The sequence below is a fragment of the Phlebotomus papatasi genome, chromosome 2, assembly GCF_024763615.1.
Source record: "Phlebotomus papatasi isolate M1 chromosome 2, Ppap_2.1, whole genome shotgun sequence".
Lineage (NCBI taxonomy): Eukaryota > Metazoa > Arthropoda > Insecta > Diptera > Psychodidae > Phlebotomus > Phlebotomus papatasi.
Window position 1 is genome coordinate 88,552,409 of NC_077223.1, and position 22,857 is coordinate 88,575,265.

Sequence of the window (22,857 nt, forward strand, 5' to 3'; positions counted from 1 at the left end):
TTCTTAGCTAATACATTTTAAGTTCCATAAATATTTCGCGTCAGAATACGAAATCTTGATTTTGGAAGTATTTGACAGCTTGAAATTTTGATCTTGATCTTGGTCTCAGAATTGGGGCCATTATCTCTTTTCCTGCTTCAATTTGCGTACTAAAGGATTAAAGGTATCCTTTAGCAGTGATTTCATGAACGTTTCTGTTGTTTTTATGCATTTTTATCCAGAAACTAAATCAAAACAAACAAATGTCAACGAGATTTCAAATTTAACTGCTGCCCGAATTAAAAAGTAGCCCGATCTTAAAAGAGCCGAATTAGCGAGAGTCTACTGTACTTTAAAAATTTGCAACATAACAGCACATAAATTACTGATGCATAGAAGTACCGTAGATGAGTATGACTTTGCAGTCCTGCTTTTTGCAAACTTTGCTTTAGGACTTAAAAAAAGTCCAGTGACCATAAAACAGTCTTCAGACTAGAGGTTTAGACCAGTTCCTGAAGATCTCAAAATCCTAAATAGCAACCAATTTTATTGCTTTTTCAGGATCTAATAAAAGTTTTGTTTTTCAAAAAATTTTGATTGTTAAGAATTTAGAGCAGTTAGGACATATGGCTGTCTTAGGTCTGAAGCCCGTATAAGGGCATTTAAGGATGGTCTACAGATCAGCCCTAAGTGTTGGAATTAAGAAAAAACTTACGTATAGCAGGGGTGCAAGTCACTCGGTAACGTATGACGATTTCTATGAATTCTATGTTTCTCTTAATTTAAGAGAAATAGTTCAATTTATTTTATTGCCAATGTTTCGATCCTGGATAGGATCTTCTTCAGGGCATCAAAGTATCAAGGAGAACAATTGTCAATTTCACATAAAACACTACTTCCCGATCTTGTATTTTTGAAGCTCTCTTAGTATTTTTGAGAGCTTCAAAAGTACAAGATCGGGAAGTAGTGTTTTATGTGAAATTGATAATTGTTCTACTTGATACTTTGATGCCCTGAAGTAGTTCAATTTATTTTTTAATTTTGAGATGAATGAAAATAGAGTTTTTGCTAAACTTTTGAAAAGGTTTTTAGTTCATTTGAACTCCTCAATTATCAAGTTAATTCTCTACTTTTAGTATCTAGCTAAATTGTAATTCTCTTTGTGACTATGTTAGATTCCGTTGTCCGGCGTAACTATCCAGAATGAGCAAGAAATAAATGCAAAGTAATTGAGTGAATACTTGTAAAATTGTCTTGCTACATTTTCAATGATGTCTTGTAATATTTGTGTAAAAAAGAAAATAGTCGTACATATAATTGTTTTTATTTGTCCCAATTTCCCCCTTAAATTTTGATGAGAATAAGTGACAAAAGAAAGCCATAAATAAACTAATATTAAGTTTTTAATTCTTCATCAAATTATTGATGCTTTATTAGTCTGTCTTAATGTTTTTTTTTATAGACGTTTCTTTAAAAATGGGAAAAAATTGAAGATGAATTTTTTATTTCTTTGAAAAAAAATTTATGTATAAAAAAAAGAAAGAAGACGAAAAAAGGCAAAATTAAACTGTGAATAGAGAGAGAGAAAATGATTTGAAGAAAAGTTTGTGTTTTAATATTAAGAGAAGGTGAAATGAAATTGAGGAAATTGTGCTGGTAAAACCAGCTTCAAAATTCATAAATCAAAATTTTTTTTTTGTTAAAAAATGTATTAAATTTTTTTATTTGTAAAATTGGTTAAATATTCGTGACAAGATTATTTGATGAGAGTGAGAAATTTAGAGGCAGTTGTGAAAAATGACGGAAAAAGTACAAAATGGTCCTAATTTTTTATTTAGAAGGAAGAAAAAATGAGATATAAAAATTATTTCGGCTGATTTTTTTTTGGAAAAGTTTTTTTTTTTAAGAGAAAACACCAATATTTTCAAATTTGATGATAAAAAAGAGAGTATGTAACCACAAATTTCTCAAAGTGGAAATTTCCTATGGAAATTGTTGACAATGTTGCTATTTGTATACGAAAAGGATAAACAAAAAAAGGACGAAAGCGTGATGTGAATTGATAAAGGAAAAGAAAAAAAAAGAGGAAGAAAAAATATTAAAGAGAGCAATAAATCTTTTATTAATAAGAGAAGGTAGAGCGAAAGGGAAAAATTGACAGCAAGAAAGTGATAAAAAAAACTAAAAATTGTTTCATGATAAAGGTGGCAAAAAAAAAAGATTTTGTAGCAAAAATGCAGCACAAAGTGCTGAGAATTCATCTTCAAATTTAATTGATTTTACAATTTATATATTTTTTCTCAAGGAAGATTTCTTAAGAGATTTGCAAATATGCTTATATGTTTTTCTTTCTCAAAGTCATTCAATTTTTTTTAAATTGCGTATTTAGGAGTTAATGAGTAAAATAATAAAAAGAAAAATCATCCAAAACGAGAAAAAAAATGCTGCCAAGAATTACAAACCCAGTAAAAGGAAAATTAACAGTAAATATTTTTGAAAATCTTGCTGATTGAGAAGTATTTTCTCCCCGGATAAAAAAAAAATGCGTAAACAAAATTAAAACTGAATACCAGGATAGGAATGAGCAATAGTGGGAACTACAAAGTAAACACAAATGGTCTGGAAAATAAGAATTTATGAGTTTCACAAGGAAAAAAAAAAGAAAAAAAAACATTCAGTTACAGCAATGCGAGGAAGAAAATTTATTAATTCTGTCATGTATTTTATAAGAATTCATTGCATATTAATAAATAAATCCTTAAAAAATAGTTCTTGGTCCTTTTTTTCACAGTTCTAGTTCATTCATGTGTTCTTTCACAATTTTTAAGGTCTCATTTTTTAACTTTTAAACAGATAAGTGTAGTCCTTAAATGCTTAAATAAACTGTGACAATTTCATCAACTTAATTGAATAAGGGCTAAAATGGTGCTATTCCAATGGAAAATGCACATGTTTCTTAGCACTTTAGTGTTCTCAAGTTCCTCTGCATTATCGACTTTTTTGTGTTGGTTCTTGTCACGACTTTTTAGTGGTTTTATTAGGTGAGATTCTTAATAATCTCAAATACCATTCTCCTAACAAAATCTCATGTCCTTCGATCGGCCCCAATCTCGTGAAATGCCACTTCCCGTTCTAACATCGCAAGTTCATAAAACTACCTCTATAGGCGCTATTATTGAAAAGAAAAATTTTCAATTTTCTAAATTAAATAACTCAAAAATTCCTTCATGCATCGGTCTGAAATTTTAGTATGTTGTAGCTCTTGACTATACCTATCAAACAAAAAAATACTTAAGTCGATCCATAACCCCTGACCCGAGCTATAAGGGGTCAAAGTACGAAAATTGATCGGTCTCTATCTTCGGTTCTAATTAACATATCGATCTAAATTTTGACTTTTTGGTTTCGTCTCGATGAGCACTTTCAGATGGAAGTTCAAAAAGTCACCACAGGTAGCGCTGCGATAGCGTCAAAATTCATCAAATTTCAAACTCATTTTTCTCAAAAACGGCATTGTGCAAGTTAATCAAATTTGAGAGAGTTGAAGTCTAGGCTATGAAGTTTACAAAAAGTGGCGTGGTTTTGCTGTGGCTATAATAGAACCGGAGATATGAGGGGACAAAGTTCACGAAATTCAAAATATCATATCTCCGGTTCTCTTTAACCGATTTTGATTAATGGGGGCTTAAACAGAAGATCTTACAAAATGCTACAACTTTCTAGAACATTTGAACTTCGTGGGACCAACAAGGGGGGCGCCACAGTCGAAAAACCAATTTCAATATAACATAAGCTCAATTATCTCGACACGTTCTTAACCGATTTTGATGATTACTTCGACATAATTGTAGACGACATTTATACCTATATTTCGTCCATACATCATTTTTCGATCAGACTACGCTATGTCTCAGATTTTGCCGTTTTAGTGGTTATGATTTTATCAAATAATGGCGCTGAGAAAGTACACAGTACACAGGTACAATCGAGTTCCTCAAATTTGAACTCTCTCTACACAGTAAAAAATAATTACATCGATTATCTCGTTTAATAGGAGAGCATTGATAATTGTAGTAAATTTTAAACGATTATCGTAGCGTGCAAAGTTGAAACTCAAAAAAGTTGAATTTTCGTAGTTAAAAAGTACACTTAATCCAGGGATTAAGCGCATTTTCGGGATCGAAAAAACACGCGAAATGGCATTACGCATCGAGAAAATTTACATATCCGCAGGGGCCTTATTTTGAGTAAATCCGCCGTATAACGAATTTCGCGCATAGTAAAAGTAGATAAAGAATCAATAAAGATTCAACTGTTTAATACAAATTTTTTTGGATTTTTCCGGACTGCTACTTGCAGGCATTGCTTCCTATCTACCTTTGCGTTTGGCTCTTTGTTTATGGTCCCCTCACGCGTTAATTTTCTTGACACTTCCTCTTGCTTTCCTCTTGGAGGTATGCTCCACACATTTAACGTACTCGATTTGTTTTATATTATGATCTTTTTACTCTTTCCTTATATGTTTCCCTTACAATTAATTTTCCTACCGCCTTTCCTAATTCTATCCTTCCAAAACAGCCGCAGCTAATACGTACTCCTCTTAGGAGTCCTTGCTGCGACTTACCTTTTGTCATCTGCAAAGCATTTCACTGATTCATATTTGTACTGTATGATATACGATTATTGTTTTGTTTTTCTTAAATTCATTAAATTGTACAAATTATGTAACGGCCTATACGACTAATGATTCGGGATTTTCTGCCGTCTTGCCCGATGAAGTCGGTTGTGAAGTCGGCGGCAGCCGCAGATGATAAAAGAGAAATAAATTATTATTATTATTAAAAAAAATGCATTAACAGTACCTACTGGCCAGAGTTATTCAATAAATGGTTAGAATATTTAAAAAATTTACCTTAATAAAAGAAATTAAAGTTTTGTTCTGGAAAAGTAGGAAAATACTTTTAAATTTCCCGCGTCACATAATAGTATACATTTAGGCGTATTTCAAAAATGATTTCATAAATTGACTCCCAATGGTAGGCAAACTTGCATACAGTAGTAGACTCTCGCTCAATCTGCTATTTTTCAATCGGGCGAAAAATTTTGTTGACAATTTTCACGTTTAATTATGGAGCTAATTTGCTCAAATTCGCTGTAGTTCTTCCTATTTTATCGTGATTCTTTATAATTGACCACTTTTTGTGGAATTTCCAAAGGCTGTGACGCCCAAATCTATCGATAAACCGTATGACATTTTGCCCCAAATGCCCAATTGAGAGAGAGTCTACTGTAATTGTATGTGCATAATTTCGTCAGGTGCATAATCCCGAAGGACTTAATGCCGGGACTGAGTGTAAGTTGAATTTTTCTCCAAAAGTTTTACTGAAATTACACAAAATATAAAAAGAAGAAGAATGAGTTCAACCGATAGTAGTTGAAAGTTGAACTTTTTGCTGCGATAATCGGTTGAAAAATTACTACGACAATCGAATTGATTCTATTACACACGATAATCGTAGAAATATTCAACGAGTAAATTAAATGAAGTTTATGCTATTTTGTTGGTTCATTTTAGTACTATTATAATAATTGCCACCATTATTTATTGCACTTGGACCATTAATAAGGGTTGAATTTTACCAATTCTGCAATTTAATTGATTCCTTTTCAATTGAAAGTTGATTTTTTCAGTGGTTGTTATTCAAAATTTCAACTATAGTTCAGTTCAACGTTCAATTAATTCAACTTGAAAATTTCATCTTGTTTTTACTGCATAAGCTGGTTAGGATTATCTGTACCTTATTTAAATAAAGTCTATACTATTGAGTAGTATACTATGTATGCACTATACAAAACCTTAAAATATTTTTTTGAGTTTTGGAAACTATGTCTTGAAGTCAAAACACAAAAAGTGACTAACATACCGGCTGTCCCCTATTCAATTCACCAGGTATCCCAGGTATGTAAGTTCTGGAAAAATAAAAGAGTACTTCGTTTTATCATCTGAGATGTTAAATTATATAAATAAAACACATTTTTGTTAGAATTATTTTTTTTATTAACCAAAATGAAATATATTTTCCTCTTAGCCAAGTTGAAAACTATTTTTTTACAGTGTACCGTTAAGATGTTTGATTTCAAAAAAGTCCCATAAAATCTTTATGGTTAGGGGGATTTTATAGCAGAAATTGTCAAGAAAAGTGCAATCGATTTCTAGAAGTGTGTCTTATTTATTTAATTTTCTCGCGAGTATTTTTACAAGTTTACCGAATTTTCTGATATTCTTAGTACCTTCATCAGTTCTAGAAGCATCCGTGATACTCTTATCTGATCAAACCCACTGAGAAATAGCCAAAAAGACTCCGTTAAACAGAGAGAAACAATGGAGTTCGTAAAGCCTGGAAATCACGTTCTTTATGTCTGGATCTCGAAGGTTCAGTCAGGCCTGGAGAAGGCTGTAAGTGAGATCCGTTCCCTGAAGGATGTGGTCGTGAGTGTGGAGAATTCTGAACGCTTGGAAGATTCTACGTACACAAACTCCACCTTCGACATTATCATTTCACATTGCTCAAGCGAAAGCACCACCAGCGACAAGCTCAAATTGTTCCTGAACCTCGTGAAGCCCCAGAAACCCGTAATCTTCATCTTCCTGAAGAGTGATGAGTCCACGTTGGAGTCCTTTGAGTTCCAGCTGAAGACATCTGGATACGTGAATGTGCGGAAAAATGCCAGTCACGGTGAGTTCAATGTCTGCAAAATCTTTCCGGAAGTTTCTATTAAAAGCGATTTCCTTTGCTTTTTGGGCAGTTTTTGTGGCTGAAAAGCCCAATTATGAGGTTGGCTCATCCATGAAGCTCTCGTTTGCTGCTAAAAAGCCCACAGCTGCAGTCTGGAAGCTGGATGACGACGATGAAGAGGCTGAAGTGATCAATGAGGATGATCTGCTGGATGAGAGTGACAAGAAGAAGCCCGATGAGGCATCTCTGAGGGTTTGTGGAACCACAGGAAAGCGAAAGGCCTGCAAAGACTGCAGCTGTGGACTTGCAGAGGAACTCAATGGCCAGAAGAAAGCAACAGATGCTCCTAAATCTTCCTGTGGCAGTTGCTATCTGGGCGATGCCTTCCGCTGCGCCAGCTGTCCCTACCTCGGAATGCCTGCTTTCAAGCCAGGCGAGAAGATTCAACTGTCCAGTGATCAGCTCATGTCTACGTAAACACAACCTTCCAGGAGAACATTCACTCGGATTTTATGTATTGTGTATTCCAATGAAGAGGAAAACAAGGAAATAATAAATGTGTTATCACCTAATTTCTCATTATCGCAACCTTGTTTTAGCCCACAACTCTTTACAATTCATTGTAATCCCTGGAGAGATTGGAAGAATATTCTAGAAAGGGCTGATCAATGGTTGATTTCAGCATCTTTAACTCTTTCCGGACCGCAGCATATGCTGCAAGCCAATTTCACAATTTTTTAATCAAAAATATCTAAGCTCAGGAATTAATTGAGGTCCTACAAAAAAAATATCTTACATTTGGACATCCTTATAGTTTGTAATCATCCACAAAAATAGGATTTTTATCAGTTCTGAATAATTAAAAAACATTATTTTTTACAGAACATTCATATGCTGCTTTGGATACTCAGAGTCCCAAAAGAGACGAAAGGGTTAAGGGTTTTCCAATCCAAGTCGTGCTTTATCATTTTATAATGCATAAGCTTCACGTGAAAACGGCGCAAATCGTACCAATTAAGCCTTTAAGGCTCATTTATACAGGGGCATTTTTAATCCAAATCTCCCTTTCAAAATTAAAATCCAAAATCCCTAAGAGCTATGGTTACCTTTCGATTTATAAAATCTCTACTGAAAAGCTTGATAAAGCAAAAAATTCCAAAAATTATTCTTTTCGATATTAGATGGTATAAGTCTGTGAAGAACAGGGTGCGTGTCTTAGATAAAAATGAAAATATTGTAAAGGCGGGTTCTTCAAGAACTTTTATATTCAAAAAATCTCTTCCTTTCGGTAATGTCCTGGCTATCAAAATTGGAAATTTGATTTGTCTAGTTCCACTTATTAAATTTTAATTATTTCGAGCTTAACCCTTTAACGACGAGACACTTTTTACGGACTGAAAATCAACAATAAAAATTAAACTGAGAAACATAATCAATAATAAGTCTTACATCACTAACCTTGGAAAGTCTAACAGAGTCTAATTCGGTGTGTTTTGTGCTTCTATGAATGATAGGACACAAAAATAGCCCAAAAATTTAAGTAATTTTTCCGACAATACCAATGTATAATATTTTTCGCTTGTATGAAAAATATTACGTATGAGTATTGTAGTTTTTATTGCCAAAAGGGTTTTGCTTAAAAAAAAATTGGAAGTATAAAAAATAAATAAAATCAATAATGAATTTGAGAATTTAAAAAAAATCGCAATTTTTTAGCTTAAATATTTACTAGAGAGCCCAGCACGGGTCGGGTTTTTGGGTTTTTTTCAACCCGCATCCGCAATGGATTTGACCCGTACCCGACCCGACCCGTTGAAATTTAGTGCTGCCCGACCCGACCCGGTCCGCAAAAAATATTTAATACCCGTACCCAACCCGACCCGAAAATAGTAACCCGAAAATTATTAACCCAATCAAAATCCTCTCACGCCATTTTAATTAAGGTACTATTTGAATTAAAGTGATCAATATAAGTAATTCTAGAAATATGGCAGCGACTCATTCGATCCTTTCTGTCGTCTTGAATTCTTTTTTTATGTCTTTTCTTGCGTCTTTGTTTCTCTTTGCTTTTTATTCTTTGTTTAACTTGTACTTTTGAACTTGGTTGGCTCAGACGGCTTATACAACGTGTGAAGGAGCTTTTCCACCGTTTTGCTCTAGAGGTTGGTCACCAACGCTAAGACGGCGGTGGATGCTAACTGTCTCTTTACTTACTCAAGCTATCTCTGTGCTTTCAAGAGATTTAATCCCAATAGCACGCATTGTAAATAAATAAAAAAAAAATAAATAATAAATATGTCAAAGACATGTTTACTAAAAAAAATTATTATGCGTTGGGCATTATAACCAATTCAACACAATAAAACCGTAAAACATTTTAAAGTAGAGTAGTGTGTTAAAATAATATTGCTATTTCTTTATTTGCGGAAATGCCAATTTGAAAAATTTCGATTAATTCCTGTTTAATAAGTACTCCAAGATCAAGAAAAGTCGTGATATCAGAGCAACAATATCTTGCAAAATACATGAAATTTATAAATTACTAGCTCAGAATAAAAATCAAGCATATTCTATATTGCATAAGCATGGGATATTTTTTATTTTTATAATAAATCTTAAAATTATTTTTCGATTTTTGCTATAAGGCGTCGATAAAATTCGCACGCAATTAATGTGAAACGATTGAGATATTGCGTAAAATAATCATCGCCACGCTAACCGCTTAAGTGTTCAATTCAAACTTCGCAATACTTCAGAATAAAATGCTCTAACCTTTAATGTAGTTAAACTCGCACTCGCACTGGCCAAATATAAAACGACTGAAATTGCGCTGTTGCAGATGATGTACAAAACAGTTCTGATTAAGCTTAAAACAAGAAACAACTCAATCATAAAATGGTTAATATTTCGCCTAAAAACACGCACAGCTGAATCATAAAACGGTTAAGATTGAGATTAAAATCACGCACAGCTTAATCTTAAAACGGTAAATGCGCTTAAAATCACGCACAGCTCAATCTTAAAATGGTGAATGCGCTTAAAATCACGCATAGTCAATCACAAAACGGTAAATGCGCTTAAAACCCTGTATTCATTTTCTTCCTCCAGCGTTAATCTTATCAAGTCATATTTAACCGGTAGATCTCAGTCCGTTAAAATTGATGACTTTGTTTCACCTCCCTTACCCCTTTCCAGGGGAATTGGCCAGGGCTCTGTTCTTGGACCTCTACTTTTTTCTATTTACGTCAACGATCTGTCTTTAACTTTAAGTAACCACAACTTCCATTTATACGCTGACGATTTACAAATCTATCTCTCTGGCCATGTCCGTGCCCCTGAGAGATGTTTCAGTGATGCTAAAAGTATCTTGAATTCAGTCTCATGTTGGGCATTATTTAATGAACTACTCCTTAACCCAAAGAAGTCGCAGGTGATGATTGTGTCGAGTAATCGAATCCGTCCTTCTCCAATTCCCATTTTTCTCAATGGTGAGAAAATTCCCTGTGTCCATAAAGTCAAGAATCTTGGAATAATTTTCAATGATTCTCTGGCTTGGGACGATCACATCTCTTACATCTGCAAGAGAGTGAACTTCTCACTTCTGAATACTAAAAGTCGTTGATAATTTTAAATAATGACATGGACTGTAGTGCGACACAAGTGTCAAATCTGGAACAAAATATGGACTGTAGCGGGGCTTTACTGTATATCAAATACAACTGGATTTCCGAATTGTCTCGAAAGCGAAAAATCAATTTCCATTCATATTAGGAGTTATAGATTCTCCAATAGTGTTTTGGATAAAAGGTAAATGGAATTCTGTTTCCAGAAAAAGTTGTTGATGTTCGAAGCATTCAAACAATTCAAACTCAGTTTCAAATTTTCAAAGTAAATTTTCTCACAAGCTGGGGGAAATTTATAAAATACCGTGCTAATAAATTATTAAAAGTATACTCAGTGATTATGAGGGGGACTACAATTAAATGAGCCGTCTCGCTTTGATTAGGTGAGTATACTTAGGCAATCATGTGGACGATACACGAGAAGTGAAAATGTCTTTTCTTTGACTTACGAAAACGATCTTCGAATTTTTTTAAGCTTCATCTGTGGCTCACAATTCCTTCATTCAGTGCTGAACTTAAGTTTAACTCTCTAACGCGCAAGACCGCCTCCAGGCGGTCTTCACAAAAATCACATTTACAGCGACAATAAAGGTTTTATTTATTTAAAAGTGTTATAGTGTCCTCGGTAATAGTCTTATAAACATCTCTTGAAAAAAATCTAGGATATTTTTTGAGTGGATTTTAGCTAACTTCAGCTCAGTAAATTTTACCACTTTCGAAAATTTAATTTAAAAATTCGAAAATACTTTTGAATTTTTCGAACCTTTTAATAGAGTTCCCTTTACCTCTTATCTAAGACACTATTGGAGAATCAAACTCCAACTGTGAATGTCGAAATATCCTTGTATATACAAGTCTTTAATTTAATCAAATTTCGTCGTTCTGAAAGGGTTGCGTATACATTTCTAGTTAAGGATTTTTTGTCAAAAAAGAAGTAATTTATTTTTGAAATAAAATTATTCTCGTTTTCGTAGAAAATCTTAAATAATCGTAGCTGTGATTAACTCTAGCTGATCAGAAAATACGATGGAAGTCAAATAGGAATTGAAAATGTTAATTTTAATATCATTTTGGAGACATTTTATTACTTTTGAGAATCCAATCGATTTTTCAATTTCTTTTATACTTTTAGAATTTTTAAATTTAAAATAAAGCCAGATATCAAGGATTTGAAATGCATTTCTAACTTTCAGAGGAAACTTTATAGCAACTTTCAGTTTGCACTTCTTGTTATTTTATTTATTAATTTATGTCTCAGTACAATCTAGGTGCAATATGAAGCTGTAATACTATGATTAGGAAATTTGAAATATTTTCAAGTGGTTCAAATCAATTACTCCGATTACTCCTTTCTATCTCACCGTTCACAATCTTTGGTAATGCGTAATCCGATTAGTAATTTCCTTCAATAGCCCACAAAATATGTATAAAAAATATTAAACGCGTCACAATTGATAAACATTTGAACGCCCTTTTGTGAGCTGAGTATCTCTTGTCTTTGACTGATAACACAAAACATGGGTATTCGATAAGAATTCACGAATATTCTGGGCAGTCGTTAGAAAACATTTCGTGATTGACATTGTGCAATGTGATAAAATTGCTCACCTCTTTTTTCTCGCCTTCGAAGTTGAAAGTGTTCAGTTTGTCTGCAGATTGGAGCCACAATGTCGTTCTTCATCTGGATAACGGTGGGATAATAAGGAATATCCTGGAGAATTTTCACTTATTTAGTAATATTATTGGTTTTACAGATAGTCGCAACGCTCCTCATAGTTATTTGGTTCATTTTGGTAAGTTATAGACGTTGATAAAAGTGAAATTGATGACGCAAAAAATACCTTCTGGTTGCTTTCAGTACGCCCACAGAGTTCACACAGCCAAGAGGAGAGCACAAACTCTTCCTCCAGGGACTAGAGTGGTCAGAGCGAATAACAATACCGTCATCTACACAATCCCAACAACACAGCAATTGGCAACGACTTATCCCTCAATTGGACAGACTTACAATACACAAGGGACTACACAGAATGGAACAACTCTTCCTCCAGCTTACGGTGAGGAATTTTATTTAATTGAACTATAAATAATAAGGAATTTAGTTTTTAGGTTTCATTATATGCAAGAACTATTTCAATTATCTCGGACAATACACCATTCCTTCTTAATCCGAGACACCCTCTCATCAAAATAATAGCGAAGTTATCGTCCTTATAAAAACGATCCAAAATTTAATCTGTTGGATGTAATGATGCTATTCCAATGAAAAACGAAAAGGAGAAATCTTTCTCCTAAACTTTTCTTTAGTACATGACTGTTCTAGCACATGTTTAGTACTTTTTTAGCACTTAACTGTTCTCAAGTGCTTCTGCATTATCGACTTTTCTTTGTGTTGATTTCTGTTACGACTGTTGTATAAAGTCCTTACCGTAAAGGATTTCCCCTTTTTATTTCTCATTGGAACAACACTGTAATTCAGTTTAGGGTTGAAGTTTATTCTAAAGCTTTCCTGTTTTATAAGGAATCAAGAACAGTCTTCCGTAGAGTCATCAGAAATAATAAAAAAAATAATAACATTTGTAAGATAATTACATCTATCACTTTGCACGTCAAATGTTTATCTAAGCAAATTTCTTATAAGAATGTTACTGTTAAAAAATCGAGGAAGCGACTGAAATTTATTTTGGTGGCTAGTTAATTTGCTTTTAATGGATATGCTATCAATCAGATAGGCGAATAATTCCACAACAAATTTACTTATCTCTAATATATAGTTTCTAGCCAATTACTAAGTTTATCGAGTACTGATATCGTAATTGGTTCCAAGAACTTGAAAATTTGAAGAAATGATTTGATTCAAAGGCATAACATTTACATATTATTATCAAGGGGAAAACTTATCTCGGGGTACTCTGGTCAATCTGATATACATTTTTTTAGGGAACTGACGGGGAACCCATACATTTTTTCAGGGAACCCAGGGAACCATATATTTTTCAGGGAACTCTCAGGGAATCCCGGGAACTCAGGTATTTTTTCAAGGAATCCGGGGAACTCATTTATTTATTCAGGGAACCTGGGAAACTTATATTTTTTCAAGGAACTAGCGGGGAACTCAGGGGAACCTGGGGAACTCATGTAATTTTTCACGGAATCCAGGGAACCATATATTTTTCAGTGAACTCTCAGGGAACCCGGGAAATCTATACATTTTTCAGGAAATATACGGGAAAACATACATATTTCAGGGAATCCCGGGAACTCATGTATTTTTTCAAGGAACCCGCGGGACTAATTTATTTTTTTCAGGGAACACGAGGAACTCATATTTTTTTCAGGGAACTAGCGGGAAACTCATGGAATCCATACATTCTTTCAGGGAACACCGGCAACTCAAGTATATTTTCAGGGAACCGGGAACTCGAGCCACTCCATTTGTTTATGAATAACCCCTTGATTATTATCACATTATTTTTGGAGAATTTCCTTAATTTAGTCTTTTAAAATATAAAAAAACAGACTAAAAAAGAATCTATTTCAGTCAGTAAATCAAAATTGAATATTAAATCGTTTAATCGGTTTCTTATAATCCTTCCAAGTGTGTCTTGGCTAAAATAGAAAATTTGGCAGACTTTATACATATTCTATTTCGAAACGTTATGAATTTGAAAACAGAACAGAAAACAGAAGGAAATATTTAATGACATTGTTAAAAACATTTCGCTTTCTCCTAGCTCGTTAACTTCGCAAGTAGGGGAAAGTAGTCTCCCTTCGAATGTTCATGCCTTCGAATAATGTGAATTTCCTTTTATTTTTACTAAGATATTTACACATTTTTGTAAAATATTAGTTAGCTTTTCATCAATTATTGATGATTATGTGATAATTGTGTATGAGTCTCTAGGAAAAATAAAAGAAAATTTACATTACTCCAAGGCATGAACGTTCGAAGGGAGAGTACTTTCCCCTATAATATCTGATACTGAAAAGTACAGTTTCGAAAATTTTTCAAACACAAAACGACTCGAGGTAAATATCAGTGAAGAATTCCAAGTTCGAAATGAAGAATTTAAATCAAAATGCTCTCTTTTAACTATTTTTCTTTTAACTGATTTAGGGGAAGTGCTCATAATTTGAGACAGTTTTTAATTTTGGACACTTTGAGAGTAAAATTGGACACCAAAAATAAATTGTTTAACATGATGGAATTTTCTTACAATATTTTTTGAATAATGTATTCTATCTAAATATTTATTTTTTGGAAGATTTTAACACTAAATTCGATAAATTTTGAATATGATTTGAGTTTAAGTTTTGTTTAAACTTCAGTGTTAGCAGTTGTGCTTACGAGAACTCTGATAGAACTTTTTGTTTTCATCAGTCTTAGCTGTGCTGAAGTACTAACATTTTTTCCTCGATATTTTTAAGTGATTTTATTAATATCATATAATTATTCAGAAACTGATCTAAACCTCAATGCGATTAAGAAAATTAAGTTTAAACTGTTAAAAAGGAAAAATTGTCGTTTTTACTACGTATAAGGTGTTCAAACCTAATATTTAGCCATATGGCTTAATTCCGGTAATTTCTTATCAAGTCAGATTATTGCCAAAATTGTACTGTAACTTTGGATGTTAAGGATAAATAATTCCTTAGATATTCAAAACTCAGTAAAAAGCGCTTTTTATCTAGAATTTCAAGATCTTCGGGAGCTGGGCTAAGCTTAAAGTCTGAAATCCATATTATGAAAAACACAATAGGAAATGTATCACATAATTAAAAGAGAATCAAAATACTTTAAAAAACAAATTTTTGGAATAGACAAGTAGGGTAAGTGTACCAAATTTCGGCATAGTTGCATGCAACGCCAAAGTCTTATGTTTGAAATGTAATATTTTTAATACAAATTGAATTTATTTGTTACTTTTTTTATAAGGAGTGTTCCTTGGAACCTTATAGGCAGTCTATCGTCTTTATTTTCTCTAAATTCATTTCTAGAGTATGCAAAAACTAAAAATTCAATAAAATTCGAGGAACAAAAAATGTGGCCGAAATTACAAGCTGGTCGGAATTTGGCACACTTACTCTATACACACTGAAAATAGAACTGCTGAAATTAGAAAATCGTCATTATAGTTAGGACAAGGCCTTCAGGGCTTCGCACATACATTGGCTTCAAACAAACACTTCATATTTTTCCCGTATTCCTTTAATGCTGACCTATATAGGGGAAACTGGGGCACCACCAAACACGGGATAGCAACAAACACTGCGACTTTTTAATCAGCTATTCGACTTTTAAGGACAAGACCTATAGCAATTTATAGGCACTATAGGGATTCTTGTCTACTGAAGAAATGGTTGAGATAGTAGTCCAAGTAGTTAAGAAATAAAAATTAGTGTTTAGTGCTACCCCGTGTTTGGTGGTGCCCCCGTTTCCCCTATAGCATATTTCATTAGCTAGTCTTAAGTCACACATTTTTTGAAAAAGTAGGTCAGACTCAGTAAATGAAAATGGGAAAAATATAAAGTGTTCCAAGCCAGAGTATGTGCGAAACCTGAAAGCCTTCCCCTACGCTTTTGGCTAGTCAAAGCCACGACTTTTCCCAAAAATACACAATGAAAGCATTTGTTGACGAAACCTTATCAATTGATTTTTCTTATCTCTACATTTCTCTGCAGATTTGCCACCAACTTACGATCAAGTCGTGATTTTGCCGCCAACAAGTGCTGAGACCACCGTCACCACTACCACAAGAACTGAAGTCCGGAGTTGAGGACAAGTGTCCTGGGAGCAATTGAAGGATCTGCGTTGAGTGAGAGAAAGGCAGCTTCTGTGTTTGAAGCATTTTTATTTTTGAAGAAATAATAAATTTCACGTAATTTCTATTATTTTTTTCTTATATTATTCATTTTTTTCTATCCTTTTTTCTGTGTCTTTCACTTGCATGTACAATTTCTTGAGATGAAAGAAATCCCAAAGAAAATACGAAACACTCTTTTAATCACTGAATTTTGAAAATTATTTTCATTACTTTCACGCAAAAAACGTCCAAAAAATGCTGCTAGAATTAAACACTTTGAAGTGTACATTGTAAAAATAATGCTACGTTTTTTTTTCCGTAAAAATTACGAGTGTTTCCAAAACTTGAGCTTGATCTTGGACACATTTTGTTTCACTCATTGTGGAAGTTCTCTTTGCAAAATTCAAAAAGGTCCGGAAAATGATAAATATATTCTCTTTTATCTTTGTTTATTCGATGCTTTTTTTCCTTTTTTCTTGCTCTAATTATAATTTATGGCACACACAAATAAATTTATGTGTTTTCTAATTTTTAATATCTTAATTATTATAGCTTTTCTTTATGATTATTCAATCAGGAATAAGTTTTTTTCTTTATTTTTTTCTTTTCTTTATCATATAAATGCAACACTTTTAATTTTATTACTCTACTTTCTCATTTTTTTTCTTCATCAATTTTATACCAGAAAATTACTATTGGAAATCGTCCATAGAGAATATTTTCAAAAGGGGTTAAACACGCTATTTAATTTAGTTATTTCTTCGAAATCTATCATTTTTATCTGTTTTTTTTTCTTATTTTCTCACTAGAGAAAATATTTCTAAATTAAAATGCACGGAATACTTTCAAGGTATTTCTCTTCTTTTTTTTTGTAAAATAATATAAAATGTAATTTTAAAATGAAAGAAATACAGTGATATAAATACAAGAAAACATATAGAAAGATATACGGTGTGTAACAGGTTTTAATATTAATCCTCCAAGTTTTTTGTAGAACTTTTGAAGAACTTAGAATGTTCAAATGTAGAATCACAAATTAGGATCAAAAGCATAAGTCCAGACATGTCAACGCATTAATTGGGATGACATCAAATGTAATTTTTAGACAAATGGTTGTAATATGGAATAAGTTCTACAGCTAATTCGCTTTCGAAACACTTTCGTAATTGAAATTCTAACAAAGAATAAGTCTATGACCATCCTTTTGTTTGAAAGAATGTCAATCATTAGTCAACTGGTATTGTAACAGCTCAATTAGCAATGACCCACACTAATATTTAAATTATAGCGAGAATGTCATTGCTGTGGAACTTGTGGAACCCATTCAATACTTGTACCTCTGATGGTGAAACATCGAGTTACAAGGTGATCGAGAGAATATAAACTGTTACGATTGTTCACAGTTATCAGTTTTCGACACAATTATTTCAGTCATACAGAAAGAAAGGTCTCAGTTGTGGAATTTATTCCACACTTGAACCTCTGATCTTTAAAGGCTTAAACAGATGACTAACATGTTTAGGCCCATCGTCATCTTATTGAAGCTTTTTATAGAAATTTGAGGCCATGTTATGGCAATTGTCAACTGGAAGCTTTTATTGATTACCAAAAATGAGTATTTAATTAAATTTAGTTTAAAACACTTGAAGCATCGCACAATGGATACGCTGAAGCTGAAAGTAGAACTGGAAACTGTCATATTTTCCATGGCTAGATTTATGACTGATCAACATTTCCTAATTCTTCTTGTACTTTTCACTGATCACTTCTCGTCTCAAAGAGGTTGTTCATAAAACGAAATCCCACGGTAAATGTTCAAAAGTCAATGACGACTTCAAATGTTCTGAAAATCGTTCCCGCCAAGAAACTACTTCCCAGCGATCATAGTTAGCTGAAAAAGGTAGTGTTTTCAGCATATGTTTGCTGAGTTGGTAAAAAAAAATATGCTGACCGTTCAGCAGTTCTCAAACAAAATATGCTAACCAAATATATGAAAATGGCATTGCCTGGCGAGTTTCGTTTAAAGGTTAGCAGAATTCAGCTAAAAATACAAATATTTTCAGCTGAATTGAAATCGGTTAGCATTTGGTGCTCGCTGGGTTCGTAGATCGTCTACTTGGCTCTCATCTTTTTCCCATAAAATTTATAGCATGGGAAAACAAAAGCTCAATACTGAGCTGTTTTTCATAAAAAAGTTTCCAGTTTTCACCTCTGACAGCACGTGATGAGTCAAATAAAAACACTTAATAAGCCTAAACATTTTCATCGTTCATTTGAGCCTTAAGAGTAAACAAGTTCCACATTCTAGATCAGTAACAATTCTACCTGCATTTGTTATAAGGGACGCATCTATTTGAAAGTAGAATTTAAGATATTGAACAAGTTCCACAATCTACTAGATACTACAGTTAGATCCTCAATAAGTTTCAATAATCAGTTTTGAAAGCGCTCTTGATCAATAAAAAATTATATACGAACACGATCCACACGATACTTCACCTCTTAAGTCAATTTATGAAAAAAAAACCATAAACCGAGGTAAAAGTAAATAAACATGCATTGGTTCAGCATGTAGAACCACCCTTTAAATTGTGACGAAATTCGCTCGATTATCAATGAGGCCATTTACACCACCGCATTAGATTGAAATTGAATTGTCCATCACAGAAAAAAATATTTTGTAAAAATGTTCGTAAATGTTTGAGAATTCCTATGGGAGAGTTACGAAATGCTCGTAAATCGTATAACCCATAAACAAGTTCGTAAAAGTTTGTACTTTTTTCACAAACATTGTTCGTAATATGATCACTTGACGAGCATTTTTTGTACTTTTACAAACATTTGTTCGTAAATGTTCGTAAACACACAAAAAATGTTTGTAAAATTTTGTCATTTGTTCGTAAATGTTCGTAAAATATTCGTCAGATAAACAAAAATTTAGCACAAAATTTTATGAACATTTTTTGTGTGTTTACGAACATTGACAAACAAATGTTTGTAAAAGTACAAAAAATATTTGACATACAGAAAATATCAATACTGATTGGCTCAATTTAAGCACATTTCTCGTTAAGATAGAGAAAAATTATCTTTGACAAAATTGTAAAGGAATAAATTTCCTATAAAAATATGTCCCTTTGATATTTTTAACGTTTGCGAGAGTAAAACGTCACAAATTTTGAGAATTTCCACAAAATCGACTTTTAGAAAATGATTCGAAAATCACATTTCTTTCGAGATAGAGGAAAATAGTCTTCTGTAATGTTGTAGAGCAGTAAATTTCCTATAAGAATATGCTCATAATAAAACGTTTAAGTTTTCTCAGAGCTCGTGAAAGAATTAAATATGCATTTTGACAAGTTCTGCCCCAGTCTCCCTTATGTTTGCCACTGAGGGGGTAATTCCCAAAAGGACAAAAGGTGAGTATTACAGTAGAGTGTCTTCTAAATTCGAACGCCCTGGGGGTATTTCTGACATTTCTCACCTCCCAAATTCGATTTTTTTTTCCAAAACTAACGTAATTTATGTGAGATTAAATTGTACTTTGAATCAAATTCCCGTACTTTCTCCCAAGTCTTAGTGGTAACATACTTCCTTTTCATTTTTGTAAACATTCAGCAAGAAGCAGATAAATATGAATTTTCATTCATCCAGAAGAATTTTTTAACATAACCTCAAAATTGACATTTTGAATCCAAAAGTCGTTCGAATTTGAGAGATTCAGATTTGAGAGGCTCAACTGACTCAAATTTATATAACCCGGATAACCCACATTTCTTATTCTTATTCTCAGAAATTATAAAATCTCCAGATTTATTCCCTCTGGTGTACATGGCCTCAATGAAGCCATTTATGCCGAAGACTGAGATTAAATTATCCCAAAATCCGATTGTTGGACAATTCAATCTCAATTCAGTGCGGCAGCGTAGACTTTAAAGTTGTTTTATCTTGGGTGGCCAAAAAGTGCTTACATGGCGAAAAGGGCTGACTTTACCCTATGATCTGTTATGCCCTAGACCCACTTACGACTTAACCCGAGACACAGATTAACGTAGTTAAAATCAAAATAATGATAAGATTATATTTCCATCAGTTGCTGGCTAATCCGTATCTCATCTTAAGCCGAGAAACGGCCTAGTTAGTTAGTGGAAAACTGATGGGAATTTAGTCAAATCATTATTTTGATGATAATTACGCTAAGCCGTCTCTAGGTTTAAGTCGTAAGTGAGTCTAGGGCTAGTCCCCGGCGAGTTGCCTTCAAAGTTGAAGCCAATTTCTTGCTTTCACATACAAATGCGTATGGGAATTTTTCTGCACTCGGTGACCGTTACACGATATATGTCAAAATTGAGGTGAGCTTTGTATACAAGACTCTGAGCCTTGTAAAGAGGGATAAATATACTATAATCTGTCTAAATGCGGTCTTGTTCTGAGAAGTCTAAGCTAAGTTTCTGATCAATTTGTGAGTTGGCTTCAAACAGCTCCATATAAAAAAAAACATTTCGCCGGGGGCTAGGTCTAAAGGGTCTAAGGCATAATGCGTAGATACATTCCACTTACACTTTTCATACTTAATATGTGATCCTATATTTGAAGGTAAACCTTGGAAACACCGTGTAGAAAATCAAAGAGAATGATTTGATGAAATTATTTACAAATTTCACGATTACCAAGACTTTTCCTCATTTATAAAAATAATAATATCTAAAATCAATATTCTATATGATTATTTACACTAAAAATGATTTGTTTTCACATAAAAATTAATTTTTCTCTTAAAAAAACCCTCAAACTTTCATCAAATTTCGCTTGATTTTTAAGGTTTCTTTTTTTTTTGCTTTTTTTTCTATAAAGTGTGTGCAATCAATTGAAGAATAACTATATTTATTCTTCGAGTGTCCTATGAATTTTTGTAAAGAATTCTTGTTTTACTTACTAAAATTTATTTTAAATTGTTTTTTTTTATTACTGTTTGTTTTTGAATAGTATTTCTTAAGAATATTTACACGAAAAGGAATTTTTATATCTTTTTTTCTTAAAGTACGACTCATATAATTTGGTTCAATCAATGTTTTCTTAACTCCTTCCACTTGCAATTTTTCTCAAAGAACATTAAACTCGAAATGGATTTTTTTTGAAGGGTAAAAAGTTCTTAGGATAGAGAAATAATCTAAAAGAAAAAATAGCAGCGCGCAAGGAATATTTCTATTTTTTTTCTTTTCTTTTTGTTTTAAATAGACGGATACAGGAAATTACGTCTTTTTTTACATCTACTGAGAATATTTTACTTTTATTTTACAAACACGCATTTGATAAAAAATAAAAGACAGTGAAGGTGTGACATGTACCACAAATCGTTCTTTCATCATCCAACGTTTGCTTACTTTCAAAACAAACCTTTCTTTTTCTTATCTTTCTTTTCTTTTCCGTCCACCGTTCTGAAAATTAATAATCAATTCACAGTCAATGGGATTTTTTTTTGGTCTTATTACTTATTGCTTTTTTTAATGCTTAGTTGAAAAGTAAAAAACATACTTTGACAAAAGATGAGAGGTAATATTAAAAAAAAATGGATAAATATAGGGAATAGAATACAAAAGAAATATTAGAAAATGAAAATGTCTACAAAAATTCTTACGAGAAAAGTGATAAAAAATTTGTTCAGTGTCTCATATTCTAATTTGAAGTTTAAATAGCTAAAGAGAACATATAATATTTTACGTGTGATGGAAAATCATGCTGATTGAGAGAGATGCAGAGAAGTGAAGTATGAGAGGAACTTATGAAAAAGTTTTAACCACAATCAATGTTCATTTACATATGATTTTCTTTTTTTTTGCATAAAATACCAAAGTTATTCAAAAAGTTCTATACAGAAATGCCTGCAAATGGGAAAGAAGGTGCAGATAAAGGCACTTTTATGTACAAGAATTGCTAAAATTTCTTTCTGAAAAAAAAAAAAAGATTATGCTTCACTACTTCCTTCAATTCTCTCTCAGTTCAGCTGAGTTTTTTTTTCATTTGGATAATAATTCTATTTTTTCACATACTGGGATATAATAGAAAAGGTTCATATGAGTGATATCGTGTGTATGAAAATAGCTATGAGTGTTGTGTTGGGATCATTACCCTAACCATTAAGTACATCAATGCATAATAACACCAAAACAATTATAAATTTTTGAAATAACAAAAAATATATGCTACAAAAACTTAGAAAATATACACAAATATAGAATAAAAAAGGAAATTTCTTGCAAAAAATGCAGAAAAATGTTTATTTTAACCCTCAATTGCCTTTTTGAATCACTCTTATACCAAGCAACAGAAGCAACACTAGCGCCACTGGCGGGTATCTGACGAACTCTGAATGTTGTTCAAAGCTGCATATTAAATTTATTTATTACTTTTTGTAGCAATAAATTTAAATCAGCCTAAAAAACACCATAAAAAGCAGTGTTATACGTTAGAAAAAATAAATTGGGGTTATGCAGACACAATTATGTATGTTTGTCTACCATTGGGATTTTGTAGTTCCAATGCTCACCGCTATGAACGCAAAACAGTGTTCTTCACGTATATTTGATCTGTCGGACTATTTTTCCCTAGTAATTGAAGGACTAAAGTTATTGAAAATCCATTCCCGACAGCAATTTGTATAAAAATTGCCCAGGAATAAATAATCTAAAATCACTTAATTTGCGTATGATGTGT

General features: G+C 32.6%; 3 protein-coding genes across 13 annotated transcripts in view; 2 read left to right on the plus strand and 1 right to left on the minus strand.

Moving 5' to 3' along the window:
* Nucleotides 1-6,131: 6,131 nt before the first annotated feature.
* On the plus strand, nucleotides 6,132-7,288 carry LOC129804936 (anamorsin homolog). Its single transcript, XM_055852725.1, has 2 exons — nucleotides 6,132-6,716; nucleotides 6,787-7,288. The coding sequence occupies exons 1-2, from the start codon at nucleotides 6,362-6,364 to the stop codon at nucleotides 7,191-7,193; spliced, it is 762 nt and encodes a 253-aa protein (XP_055708700.1). The 5' UTR covers nucleotides 6,132-6,361; the 3' UTR covers nucleotides 7,194-7,288.
* A 4,674-nt stretch (nucleotides 7,289-11,962) lies between these two features.
* LOC129804956 (uncharacterized) lies at nucleotides 11,963-16,458 on the plus strand. Its single transcript, XM_055852751.1, has 4 exons — nucleotides 11,963-12,030; nucleotides 12,094-12,132; nucleotides 12,198-12,396; nucleotides 16,022-16,458. The coding sequence occupies exons 1-4, from the start codon at nucleotides 12,007-12,009 to the stop codon at nucleotides 16,114-16,116; spliced, it is 357 nt and encodes a 118-aa protein (XP_055708726.1). The 5' UTR covers nucleotides 11,963-12,006; the 3' UTR covers nucleotides 16,117-16,458.
* Nucleotides 11,989-22,857, minus strand: part of LOC129804891 (septin-7) — a 55,886-nt gene continuing 45,017 nt past the window's right edge. For 10 of the 11 annotated variants that reach the window (XM_055852637.1, XM_055852625.1, XM_055852623.1 and 7 more), the window contains one exon: nucleotides 21,161-21,581. In XM_055852637.1, the coding sequence (XP_055708612.1) occupies nucleotides 21,530-21,581 (52 nt within the window). In that variant the 3' untranslated portion in view covers nucleotides 21,161-21,529. Of the gene's footprint in view, nucleotides 12,051-21,160; nucleotides 21,582-22,857 lie in introns of those variants that run through there. The other variant, XM_055852626.1, reaches the window with a different exon arrangement.